The sequence below is a fragment of the Pelobates fuscus genome, chromosome 1 (genome assembly GCF_036172605.1).
Source record: "Pelobates fuscus isolate aPelFus1 chromosome 1, aPelFus1.pri, whole genome shotgun sequence".
In the NCBI taxonomy this organism is placed as follows: domain Eukaryota; kingdom Metazoa; phylum Chordata; class Amphibia; order Anura; family Pelobatidae; genus Pelobates; species Pelobates fuscus.
The window spans coordinates 407,138,525-407,150,528 of NC_086317.1; the positions used below are offsets into that span (position 1 = coordinate 407,138,525).

The 12,004-nt window shown below is 49.6% G+C and overlaps 1 protein-coding gene across 1 annotated transcript in view; it reads left to right on the plus strand.

Moving 5' to 3' along the window:
* Positions 1-3,843: 3,843 nt before the first annotated feature.
* The window catches only part of LOC134576590 (sentrin-specific protease 1-like), a gene marked incomplete at its 5' end in the record, with an annotated part of 48,645 nt that continues 40,484 nt past the window's right edge, over positions 3,844-12,004 (plus strand). Inside the window, 7 exon segments of the mRNA XM_063435401.1 lie at positions 3,844-4,065; positions 4,729-4,826; positions 4,914-5,167; positions 5,482-5,539; positions 5,981-6,019; positions 6,100-6,184; positions 6,767-6,901. Coding sequence (XP_063291471.1) covers positions 3,844-4,065; positions 4,729-4,826; positions 4,914-5,167; positions 5,482-5,539; positions 5,981-6,019; positions 6,100-6,184; positions 6,767-6,901 — 891 coding nt within the window.

Genomic DNA, 12,004 nt, shown 5'->3' on the forward strand with positions numbered 1-12,004 from the left:
TGTGCTTTCTGGCCAATATTTGTTCTTAAAGGTATCCTGTAGTACCAGGAAAACAAAACTGTTTTGCTAGCACTATAGGGTTTTTAAGGTCCCCCTCTCCCAGGGGCGGACTGAGAACCCTCAGGGCCCCCGGGCAAAATAAATCAAGGGCCCCCTTACAGGCCCCACCCATACTCCGCAGCAAGCGCCACCCATGTCCCGCCTCCATGCACCGCCTCCAGCCACACCCTACACAATCTTTAGACACAAGGAACAAAAGTGCAATAATCCCTTCAAGGCCCCAGTAGAGACTACAATTGAGGGCTAATGGGCCATGGAGGGGGGTCTTTCTAGCAGAAGCTATATCAGTGTCCTTTAGAGAGTGTGTTAGAAAGAATACCCTCCAGGCCCTATTAGAGACTACAATGGAGTCTAATAGGCTTGGAAGGGGGTCTTTCTAACAGAGGCCATCTCAGTGTCCCTGCTGGAAACAGTCGCCTCCATGCCCCAGTAGAGACTACAATTGAGGGCTAATGGGCCATGGAGGGGGGGGAGCATTCTAGCAGAGGCTATCTCAGTGTCCTTTAGAGAGTGTGTTAGAAAGAATTTCCTCCAGGTCCCATTAGAGACTACAATGGAGTCTAATGGGGCCTGGAGGGGGGTCTCTCCAACACTCTGGTTCCTATTCACAATATAGCAACACAACATAGCTCGCTGATACCTAGGCCAAGTTGGCTCCTCTTACCTTAATTACTGTTGCTGGCTGCCAGTCTGTGGGCTTGCTGGAAGGCTGTGGGCTTACTGGCTGCGGCTGGTAGGCTGTGGGCTTGCTGGCAGGCTGTGGGCTTGCTGGCTACTGCCGGCAGGCTGTGGGCTTGCTGGCTGCGGCTGGCAGGCTGTGGGCTTGCTGGCTGTGGCTTGCTGGCTGGCAGGCTGTGGCTTGCTGGCTGGCAGGCTGTGGCTTGCTAACTTTAAGCCTAACTGGTGGCCTGTGGGCTGGCTGGCTGGCTATTGGCCAGCCTGTGGGCTGGCTATTGGCCAGCCTGTGGGCTGGCTGGCCGGCCTGTGGGCTGGCTGGCTTGCTGGCTACTGGGGCACTCGTGGATTATTTAAAGAAATAATCCATGCACAATAACCACTACTGCTCTGTGTAGTCGTTATGGTGCCAGGAGGGCCGGGCCCCCCTCCTAGAGTAAGTAGTCAAACCGTTTAAGAACAGTTTAACAACTTACCTGGGGTCTGCTGGGATATGAGGCTGTAGTAGGGTATAGGAGCAGTGGTGCAATGTGTAAGGGGTGCAGTGTGTGTGTGAAAGGTTCAGTGTGTGTGAGGGGGTGTAGTGTGTGAATGTGTAGGGTGTGTGGGGCAATGTGTGTACGAGGGGGCTGTGTATGTGTGTGGCAATGTTAGTATGGGGGGCTGTGTGTGTATGGGTGGGCAGTGTATGTGTGTGTGTGAGGCAATGTGTGTAAATGTGTATGGTCTGTGTGGGGGCAGTGTGTGTGTATGGGGGGCAGTGTGTGAATGTGTATGGTGTGTGGGGGCAGTGTGTTTATTGGGCTAGAGTTCACTCTCACCACTGCGACCACCAGGAATACCTGGTGGTCACAGTGTTGAGAGTGAACTCTAGCCCGTAGCTCCAGGGCTAGAGTTTACTCTCGCAAGAGCCGTAACGTTGCCGTGGTAACCGCGGCAACGATCTGTGCTCGCGCAAGAAGGACCCAGAGGAGCTGCAGGCTGAGCTCCCGGGTCCTCTCTTCCTCCCTCCCCTGCCGGCTGCCCGCACGGTGCCTGCGGACAGGGAAGGGGGCAATTGCCCTCCTCTTACTCCCCCCTCCCCCTCTTCTTACCCCCCCTCCCCCTCTTCTTACCACCTTCTTACTCCCCCCCTCCCTTCTTACTCCCCCCCTCTCTTCTTACTCCCCTCACCCTCTTCTTACTCCCCTCACCCTCTTCTTACTCCCCTCACCCTCTTTTTACCCCCCTCCCCCTCTTTTTACCCTCCCTCCCTCTCTTCTTACCCCCCTCCCTCTCTTCTTACCCCCTCCCTCTCTTCTTAACCCCCCTCCCTCCTCTTACCCCCCTCCCTCTCTTCTTACCCCCCTCCCTCCTTACCCCCCTCCCTCTCTCTTTTTACCCCCTCTCTCTTTTAACCCCCCCTCTTTTAACCCCCTCTCTCTTTTAAACCCCCCTCTTTTAACCCCCCTCTCTCTTTTAACCCCCTCTCTCTTTTAACCCCCCTCTCTCTTTTAACCCCCCCTCCCTCTCTTTTAACCCCCCCCTCTCTCTTTTAACCCCCCCTCCCTCTCTCTTTTAACCCCCCTCCCTCTTTTAACCCCCCTCCCTCTCTCTTTTAACCCCCTCCCTCTCTCTTTTAACCCCCCCTCCCTCTCTCTTTTAACCCCCCCTTCCTCTCTCTTTTACCCCCCTCCCTCTCTCTTTTAACCCCCCTCCCTCTCTCTTTTAACCCCCCTCCCTCTCTCTTTTAACCCCCCCTCCCTCTCTCTTTTACCCCCCCTCTCTCTTTTAACCCCCCTCCCTTTCTCTTTTAACCCCCCTCCCTTTCTCTTTTAACCCCCCCTCCCTCTCTCTTTTAACCCCCTCTCTCTTTTAACCCCCCCTCCCTCTCTCTTTTAACCCCCCCTCCCTCTCTTATACCCCCTCTCTCTTTTAACCCCCCCTCTCTCTTTTAACCCCCCCTCTCTCTTTTAACCCCCCCTCCCTCTCTCTTTTAACCCCCCCCCCTCTCTATTTTAACCCCCCCTCCCTCTCTCTTTTAACCCCCACCCTCCCTCTCTCTTTTAACCCCCACCCTCCCTCTCTCTTAACCCCCACCCTCCCTCTCTCTTAACCCCCACCCTCCCTCTCTCTTAACCCCCCTCCCCCTCCCTCTTTTTACCCCCCCTCCCCCTCTCTTTTTACCCCCCCTCCCCCTCCCTCTCTCTTTTTACCCCCCCTCCCCCTCCCTCTCTCTTTTTACCCCCTCCCCTGTAGCGTGGCCGAACGGCTTTCCGGTCCGCGGTGCCCGGCCGCCCGGAGTGATAGGAAGGTGCACACTGTGCACCTTCCTGTCAGTCCGGCCGGGTACAGGAAACAGAAACTTCTGTTCCGCGCGGAACAGAAGTTTCTGTTTCCTGTACCCGGCCGGACTGACAGGAAGGTGCACAGTGTGCACCTTCCTATCACTCCGGCCGGGCACCGCGGACCGGAAAGCCGCTCGGCCACGCTACAGGGGAGGTGAGGTGAGAAGCTGCAGCCGCCTGAGCGCTCTTAGGAGAGCGCTCAGGCGGCTGCAGCATTTAAAGGGGCGGCCGGGCCCCCTGATGGCGGGCCCCCCTCCCGGCCGGGCCCTCGGACCACGTCCGAAGTGCCCGACCGGTCAGTCCGCCCCTGCCCTCTCCCACGGTGCTGAAGGGGTTAAAACCCCTTCAGCCACTTACCTGAATCAAGCGCCAATGTCCCTCGACTCTGGGTCAGGCTCCGCCCATGCTCCTCCCCCGCCAACATCAACCGTCAGGGGAGACCTAACGCGCATGCTCGGGAATGGCCATGCGCATTAGACCTCCCCATAGGAAAGCATTATTCAATGCTTTCCTATAGGGAAAATCTGACGCTTGAGGTACTTGTGCAGAGCGTACAGTGTCCCTTTAATCATTATGTTCTAATCTAGTACATTAAACTCAGATACATGTCATACAGAAGTCAATGTTTTCACCATTTCTTTACTTGTAGACAATCTGACGACCGTCAAATAATAAAGCAAAATGTAGATTGTGTTCTGACAGTTAATACCTAAACTTTCATGGTAAAGGTAAACTAAATATTGGTGTATTTTTAAGAACTGCATTTCTGGTACACCTGTAATTTCAGGGTTCGTTTAATGTCTGTTTTTATGGTAATTTAAGCATTTTTTATTTTAATAGTGGGCCTTCAAACTCTGTTTTTCCAAAAACAAATTCTGGTCTCTCGCCTGCTTTTGAAAAATCATTTCCTATTAAGAGCGCTGCAGGTTCATCCTCAAGGAGTGGCACATGTCGACGTAGTCCAAAGAAAGTTCAAAGATGGTATCTCAGTACTGTAGAAGAGGTAAATGGGTAAAATGTGGTCTTTGTCCTCCTTTCATGTGATGTGTCAAATTTTTAAAAATACCTTTTTGCTTCCAATTGTCTATTGGATTGGTTACATCTGAGTAAAGACATGAAATATTGATTTGTAAACATTTTAAGCAAACATGTGTATCTCCTGTCAGATGTATTACACTTAACTTTTTTCTTTCTTTTTTTTTAAACTTTAAAATACAGAGTGCATGCACTAGCTTTAACCAGGTGTGGGAAGGGAGGCAGGGAGTTAGGGTTGGGCAAAAGGGAGGGTTTTAAATATAATCTAAAAATATAAAAGGCAATTTTTACAAAATGGGTAGGGGGGGGGGCGGCATTTGCTGCCTGCAAATGTTGAAGCTCATAATGTCTGTCTCCAGCATGCAGGGCGTGCTGATGAGTGATGTCATTTTTGTACAGAATTCACACTATGACTCCTGAATGCAATTTGGGGCTGCTGCTGTCATGTGTGCCAGGTGTGCAGCCTCTGGCACAAACGTACAAATATTTGTGTGCAGCATTTCTTAGATAAAAAAAAATATGACTACCTCTAAAAACAGAAGAGATTTTTTTTTATTTTTATTTTTTTTATTTTTTTAAAACACAGATTCCCATAATCACCTTTTTTGTTTCCGGTCTCTTTGTTTTTCAGACTGTACGTGAGGAAGAAAAAGAGATTTATAGGCAACTACTACAGGTAGTGACTGGGAAAACGTATCTGTCCACAACCTCTATCTTTCCTCCTGAAACGTAAGTTGCAATCATCTTTAGAACTTGCATATTTTGTAAACGTATGTTTATTGCATGTTTATTGAAACAGTATTGTTTTTTTGGCAGATCTCGGTGTTTGAGTTCAAGCAACAGTATTTCAGAACAACCTGGTGCTTCAAGCCTCAGTTCCCTGGAACCTTATAGCCTGGATTTAGAAACGTCATACAAGCCCTCTCTAAGTTTTATACAGCCATCAACTCATGTTCTTGAACCATTGTTTAATAACACATCTGAAATTAAACTTAACAGTGAGGCTAGAATCCCTATTAATAAACAGCTCTGCAAGGAACAAAATCACACAAGTCCATCACAATCTGAAGGTACGTAGTTTTTTTTCTTTTTTTGGAACATGCAAAATTTTAAACATGCTTTGTTTTTTATTATTTTTCCTCTCCCCTTTTTCTTTGAAAGATGACCGTACACACACACTTTTTATTTGTACTGTAATCAGGGCTCACAATTTCCAAAAGCCATTTGACTACAAATGCTAAGCACTGTTGTAATGTTACACTAAGTTACGTTCTGATGTTTCAAATTTTAAAATCAACTCGCATGACCATGTCATAGTTATTCCGGCTTGTACATTCTTTACTTTTTACGATGTCTGAAACAAGCTGGTTTGTACACTTTTCAGGTTCAAGTTCAGATTTAGTCCTTGAAGATGCTGTACCCAAAGAACAAAAATCTACTAGGTGAGTTTTCAGTACTTATTCTGACGTTGGTATATTTTAAGTGCAAGAGAAAGTTGACACTTTAGCTCTTAATACAAACTAATGCCCAGCAATATAGACATTGTCTATGTTAAATAAATAGACCACGTCTATATTGCAGGGCATTAGTTTGTATTAAAAGCTATTCTAGAGGGGTGGAGGAGTCCTTTTTTTATTTTTTATAACTCTCTATAACATGTTTGCAAAATTTAAGATTAAAATGGCAATCTTAAATGTGTAAATATAAAAGGGTATATTTGGATAAGAATTACTTATAGTGCTAATCTGACCCATGTTATATAATGGTAGCCCCAAGCAAGTTTGTGTGCTTTCATTTTTTTTTTTTTTCATTTTTTTTTTTCTTTCAATGAATATCCTTATAATTCTACGTTTCTTTCTTTCTTTTCTTTTTATTTTTTTTAGTCAATCAATTTTCCAGGCATTACTCTGGATAAAAGAAATGTAAGTAACACTTTTTTTTTCTTTTCTTAAATTGATGACTCATTCTTTTTGCTTACTAATGTTCATTCCATGTTTATTAGCTCTAGCACCTATGATTCAAGAGCAAGAGAAAGAAGCAGACAAATAGAAAAAGAAAAAGCACGTGCTTTACAGTTACAGAAAGAGGTAATGTATGTGTAGGGGGCTAAACAATAGGCAGTAGGGAAGAATGTTAATTGCATACAGAGCAAAATGTTAATTTGGGTTAGTTCTTGCAAGAGGTTGAGTATTTTGACTGAAATTCAAAGACTCTAATGTATGATCCTCTTTAGTAAATGCTTATCTTTATGGTACAGGAAAATCTATGTTCAGATGCTTTAAGGAAACATGGGATACTAAAACTAACCCATGTTAAGTAGATAGTGTTTTAAAATATGCAAATATGTAAAGTTTTTGCACACACACAATTTGCAGTTTAGTCACATTACCCATTTCTTCCATTTATGTATTTTAACCTCTTAAGGACACATGACATGTGTGACATGTCATGATTCCCTTTTATTCCAGAAATGTGGTCCTTAAGGGGTTAATGAAAACCTGGAGCTATACAAGTGGCTATTGCAGCAGGTTTTCAAAGCTCTTTATACATGGCAGCTAGAGAATGCAGGGACTTCTATGGCTCAGAATTGCTTTACTAAGGACTTATTTTAGTGCAGCTGTAAATGTAATATTTATTTTAATGATGTTTTTGCATTCTAATCTACATAGCGATTGCGGGACCATTCGGTTTAAGAATCTGTAGACTTGCACCTAAGGGTGCCTCTTGAAAAGGAAATACCTGTGACTTTGCTTCCAAAAAAAGAAATACAGGAAGAGGAGAATGCATTTCCTGAATTAACAGAGGTACGTTTATTAAACAAGATACCTACTTAATTTGCAGTGTGCACTAAACACACTAATGTGGCGAAAATATACCAGCTACTGTATTTAATAAGCTATAAGACATGGTTAGTATTTGCCTTTTACAGTGCCTCTAAGCACCAAAACCTCTACTTCGACAACTTTTGACTGAAAATGTAAATTTGCATTTCTGAGAAATAGCAATATTCAGGGGCGGACTGACCGGTCGGGCACTTCGGACGTGGTCCGAGGGCCCGGCCGGGAGGGGGGCCCGCCATCAGGGGGCCCGGCCGCCCCTTTAAATGCTGCAGCCGCCTGAGCGCTCTCCTAAGAGCGCTCAGGCGGCTGCAGCTTCTCACCTCACCTCCCCTGTAGCGTGGCCGAGCGGCTTTCCGGTCCGCGGTGCCCGGCCGGAGTGATAGGAAGGTGCACACTGTGCACCTTCCTGTCAGTCCGGCCGGGTACAGGAAACAGAAACTTCTGTTCCGCGCGGAACAGAAGTTTCTGTTTCCTGTACCCGGCCGGACTGACAGGAAGGTGCACAGTGTGCACCTTCCTATCACTCCGGGCGGCCGGGCACCGCGGACCGGAAAGCCGTTCGGCCACGCTACAGGGGAGGGGGTAAAAAGAGAGAGGGAGGGGGAGGGGGGGTAAAAAGAGAGAGGGAGGGGGAGGGGGGGTAAAAAGAGAGGGGGAGGGGGGTAAAAAGAGGGAGGGGGAGGGGGGTTAAGAGAGAGGGAGGGTGGGGGTTAAGAGAGAGGGAGGGTGGGGGTTAAAAGAGAGAGGGAGGGTGGGGGTTAAAAGAGAGAGGGAGGGGGGGTTAAAATAGAGAGGGGGGGGTTAAAAGAGAGAGGGAGGGGGGGTTAAAAGAGAGAGGGGGGGGGTTAAAAGAGAGAGGGGGGGTTAAAAGAGAGAGGGGGTATAAGAGAGGGAGGGGGGGTTAAAAGAGAGAGGGAGGGGGGGTTAAAAGAGAGAGGGGGTTAAAAGAGAGAGGGAGGGGGGGTTAAAAGAGAAAGGGAGGGGGGTTAAAAGAGAAAGGGAGGGGGGTTAAAAGAGAGAGGGGGGGTAAAAGAGAGAGGGAGGGGGGGTTAAAAGAGAGAGGGAGGGGGGATTAAAAGAGAGAGGGAGGGGGGTTAAAAGAGAGAGGGAGGGGGGTAAAAGAGAGAGGAAGGGGGGGTTAAAAGAGAGAGGGAGGGGGGGTTAAAAGAGAGAGGGAGGGGGGTTAAAAGAGAGAGGGAGGGGGGTTAAAAGAGGGAGGGGGGTTAAAAGAGAGAGGGAGGGGGGGTTAAAAGAGAGAGGGGGGGGTTAAAAGAGAGGGAGGGGGGTTAAAAGAGAGAGGGGGGTTAAAAGAGAGAGGGGGTTAAAAGAGAGAGGGGGGTTAAAAGAGGGGGGTTTAAAAGAGAGAGGGGGTTAAAAGAGGGGGGGTTAAAAGAGAGAGGGGGTAAAAAGAGAGAGGGAGGGGGGTAAGGAGGGAGGGGGGTAAGAAGAGAGGGAGGGGGGTAAGAGGAGGGAGGGGGGTTAAGAAGAGAGGGAGGGGGTAAGAAGAGAGGGAGGGGGGTAAGAAGAGAGGGAGGGAGGGTAAAAAGAGGGGGAGGGGGGTAAAAAGAGGGTGAGGGGAGTAAGAAGAGGGTGAGGGGAGTAAGAAGAGGGTGAGGGGAGTAAGAAGAGAGGGGGGGAGTAAGAAGGGGGGGGGGAGTAAGAAGGTGGTAAGAAGAGGGGGAGGGGGGGTAAGAAGAGGGGGAGGGGGGAGTAAGAGGAGGGCAATTGCCCCCTTCCCTGTCCGCAGGCACCGTGCGGGCAGCCGGCAGGGGAGGGAGGAAGAGAGGACCCGGGAGCTCAGCCTGCAGCTCCTCTGGGTCCTTCTTGCGCGAGCACAGATCGTTGCCGCGGTTACCACGGCAACGTTACGGCTCTTGCGAGAGTAAACTCTAGCCCTGGAGCTACGGGCTAGAGTTCACTCTCAACACTGTGACCACCAGGTATTCCTGGTGGTCGCAGTGGTGAGAGTGAACTCTAGCCCAATAAACACACTGCCCCCACACACCATACACATTCACACACTGCCCCCCATACACACACACTGCCCCCACACAGACCATACACATTTACACACATTGCCTCACACACACACATACACTGCCCACCCATACACACACAGCCCCCCATACTAACATTGCCACACACATACACAGCCCCCTCGTACACACATTGCCCCACACACCCTACACATTCACACACTACACCCCCTCACACACACTGAACCTTTCACACACACACTGCACCCCTTACACATTGCACCACTGCTCCTATACCCTACTACAGCCTCATATCCCAGCAGACCCCAGGTAAGTTGTTAAACTGTTCTTAAACGGTTTGACTACTTACTCTAGGAGGGGGGCCCGGCCCTCCTGGCACCATAACGACTACACAGAGCAGTAGTGGTTATTGTGCATGGATTATTTCTTTAAATAATCCACGAGTGCCCCAGTAGCCAGCAAGCCAGCCAGCCCACAGGCCGGCCAGCCAGCCCACAGGCTGGCCAATAGCCAGCCCACAGGCTGGCCAATAGCCAGCCCACAGGCTGGCCAATAGCCAGCCAGCCAGCCCACAGGCCACCAGTTAGGCTTAAAGTTAGCAAGCCACAGCCTGCCAGCCAGCAAGCCACAGCCTGCCAGCCAGCAAGCCACAGCCAGCAAGCCCACAGCCTGCCAGCCGCAGCCAGCAAGCCCACAGCCTGCCGGCAGTAGCCAGCAAGCCCACAGCCTGCCAGCAAGCCCACAGCCTACCAGCCGCAGCCAGTAAGCCCACAGCCTTCCAGCAAGCCCACAGACTGGCAGCCAGCAACAGTAATTAAGGTAAGAGGAGCCAACTTGGCCTAGGTATCAGCGAGCTATGTTGTGTTGCTATATTGTGAATAGGAACCAGAGTGTTGGAGAGACCCCCCTCCAGGCCCCATTAGACTCCATTGTAGTCTCTAATGGGACCTGGAGGAAATTCTTTCTAACACACTCTCTAAAGGACACTGAGATAGCCTCTGCTAGAATGCTCCCCCCCCTCCATGGCCCATTAGCCCTCAATTGTAGTCTCTACTGGGGCATGGAGGCGACTGTTTCCAGCAGGGACACTGAGATGGCCTCTGTTAGAAAGACCCCCTTCCAAGCCTATTAGACTCCATTGTAGTCTCTAATAGGGCCTGGAGGGTATTCTTTCTAACACACTCTCTAAAGGACACTGATATAGCTTCTGCTAGAAAGACCCCCCTCCATGGCCCATTAGCCCTCAATTGTAGTCTCTACTGGGGCCTTGAAGGGATTATTGCACTTTTGTTCCTTGTGTCTAAAGATTGTGTAGGGTGTGGCTGGAGGCGGTGCATGGAGGCGGGACATGGGTGGCGCTTGCTGCGGAGTATGGGTGGGGCCTGTAAGGGGGCCCTTGATTTATTTTGCCCGGGGGCCCTGAGGGTTCTCAGTCCGCCCCTGGCAATATTTACAGTTTGTCAAAAACATGCCTCTGACTGTCAAGTTCACTAGAGGCACTTCCTTCTTCAGATCCTTGAATGTTCGATAATGTTTAGTGTTATCACACACAGCATGATGCTGAATGCAGCTAATCCTTTTTATAGAAAAACATTGCTCTGTCTGTATGTGTCCTCTGCTTTGAAGATGTATTCCTAACAGTTTAGTGTCCCTTGCCCTCCCTCCCCTGCTCCATCCTTAAAAGGATTACAATCCTTTGAACACTTACCTGATTCCAGCGCTGAGTTACCTCTGCGCCTGCCTTTGGGGTTTTGCTTGACGCTGCATTTCCACATGCAAAGCGAGAGGACGTTCTCATTGTGATGCTGCTATATGGTAATCTTGAAAGGAATTTGTTTGTTTTCTTCTTTAGATTACAGGCCCCCTTTAAAATGTATCTATCTCAATCTCACTTTATACATCCAGTGCAGAACAAAACTCTCACCGCAGCCCAATCCTACTTGAATTAGTCACTGTACTCTAGGTTGTAAAGCAATCTTCAAAGTTATCTCACGTTTATTGGTGGTATAGGTCATTTTGAAATATATGGTTTTTAATGTAACCTTTTTTTTTTTAATTCTTTATTTTTCATCGACAGAGGTTACATGTACAGAACCAGGCCCGGACTGGCCATCGGGCATACCGGGCAAATGCCCGGTGGGCCGCGATGGCCGTGGGGCCGAGGCCGGCAGGGGAGATCACAGGATCTCCCCTGCCAGCCCCTGCAGGGCCAGCGCTATCCGAGCGCCGGCCCTGCTGTGTGTCTCCATGGGCCGGTGGGGTGATCAAAGATCTCCCTCACCGGCCCAGAGACACTGACAGGCGGCCGCCGGCAGGAGAGGGTGTGAGGTAGGAAGGCAGGCGAGGGGACCGGCGGAGCTCTAGCCAGCAGCTCCGCCGGGTCCTCTCGCGAGGTCTGAGCGTTGCCGCGGTTACCGCGGCAACGCTCAGATCTCGCAAGAGTGAACTATAGCCTTCAGGCTAAAGTTCACTCTCACCACTGGACCACCAGGGAAGGAAGCTGCACGGCACCCCTCCCCACCCCCCAGGCAGAACGGATCCCCCTCTCCCCACAGGCAGAACAGACCCCCCCTCCTTCCAGGCTAAAAGGTAAGAAGGGAGGAGGGGGGATATAACTTTTTTTTTATTAATAAAAAATATATATTTAAATGTAAATAAAATATACATTCACACACACAGCACACAAACACACACAGCACCCCCAGACACACACAGCACCCCAGACACACACAGCACCCCCAGGCACACACACAGCACCAACACCCCAGACACACAGCACCCCCAGACACACACAGCACCCAAACACACACAGCACCCTCAGACACACACACATCACCCTCAGACACACACAGCACCCTCAGACACACACAGCACCCAAACATACACAGCGCACTCAAACACACACAGCGCCCTCAAACAAACACACACAGCACACTCAAACACACAAAGCGCCCTCAGACACACACAGCACCCTCAGACACACACAGCACCCAAACATACACAGCACACTCAAACACACACAGCACCCTCAAACACACACAGCACCCTCAGACACACACACACAGCACCC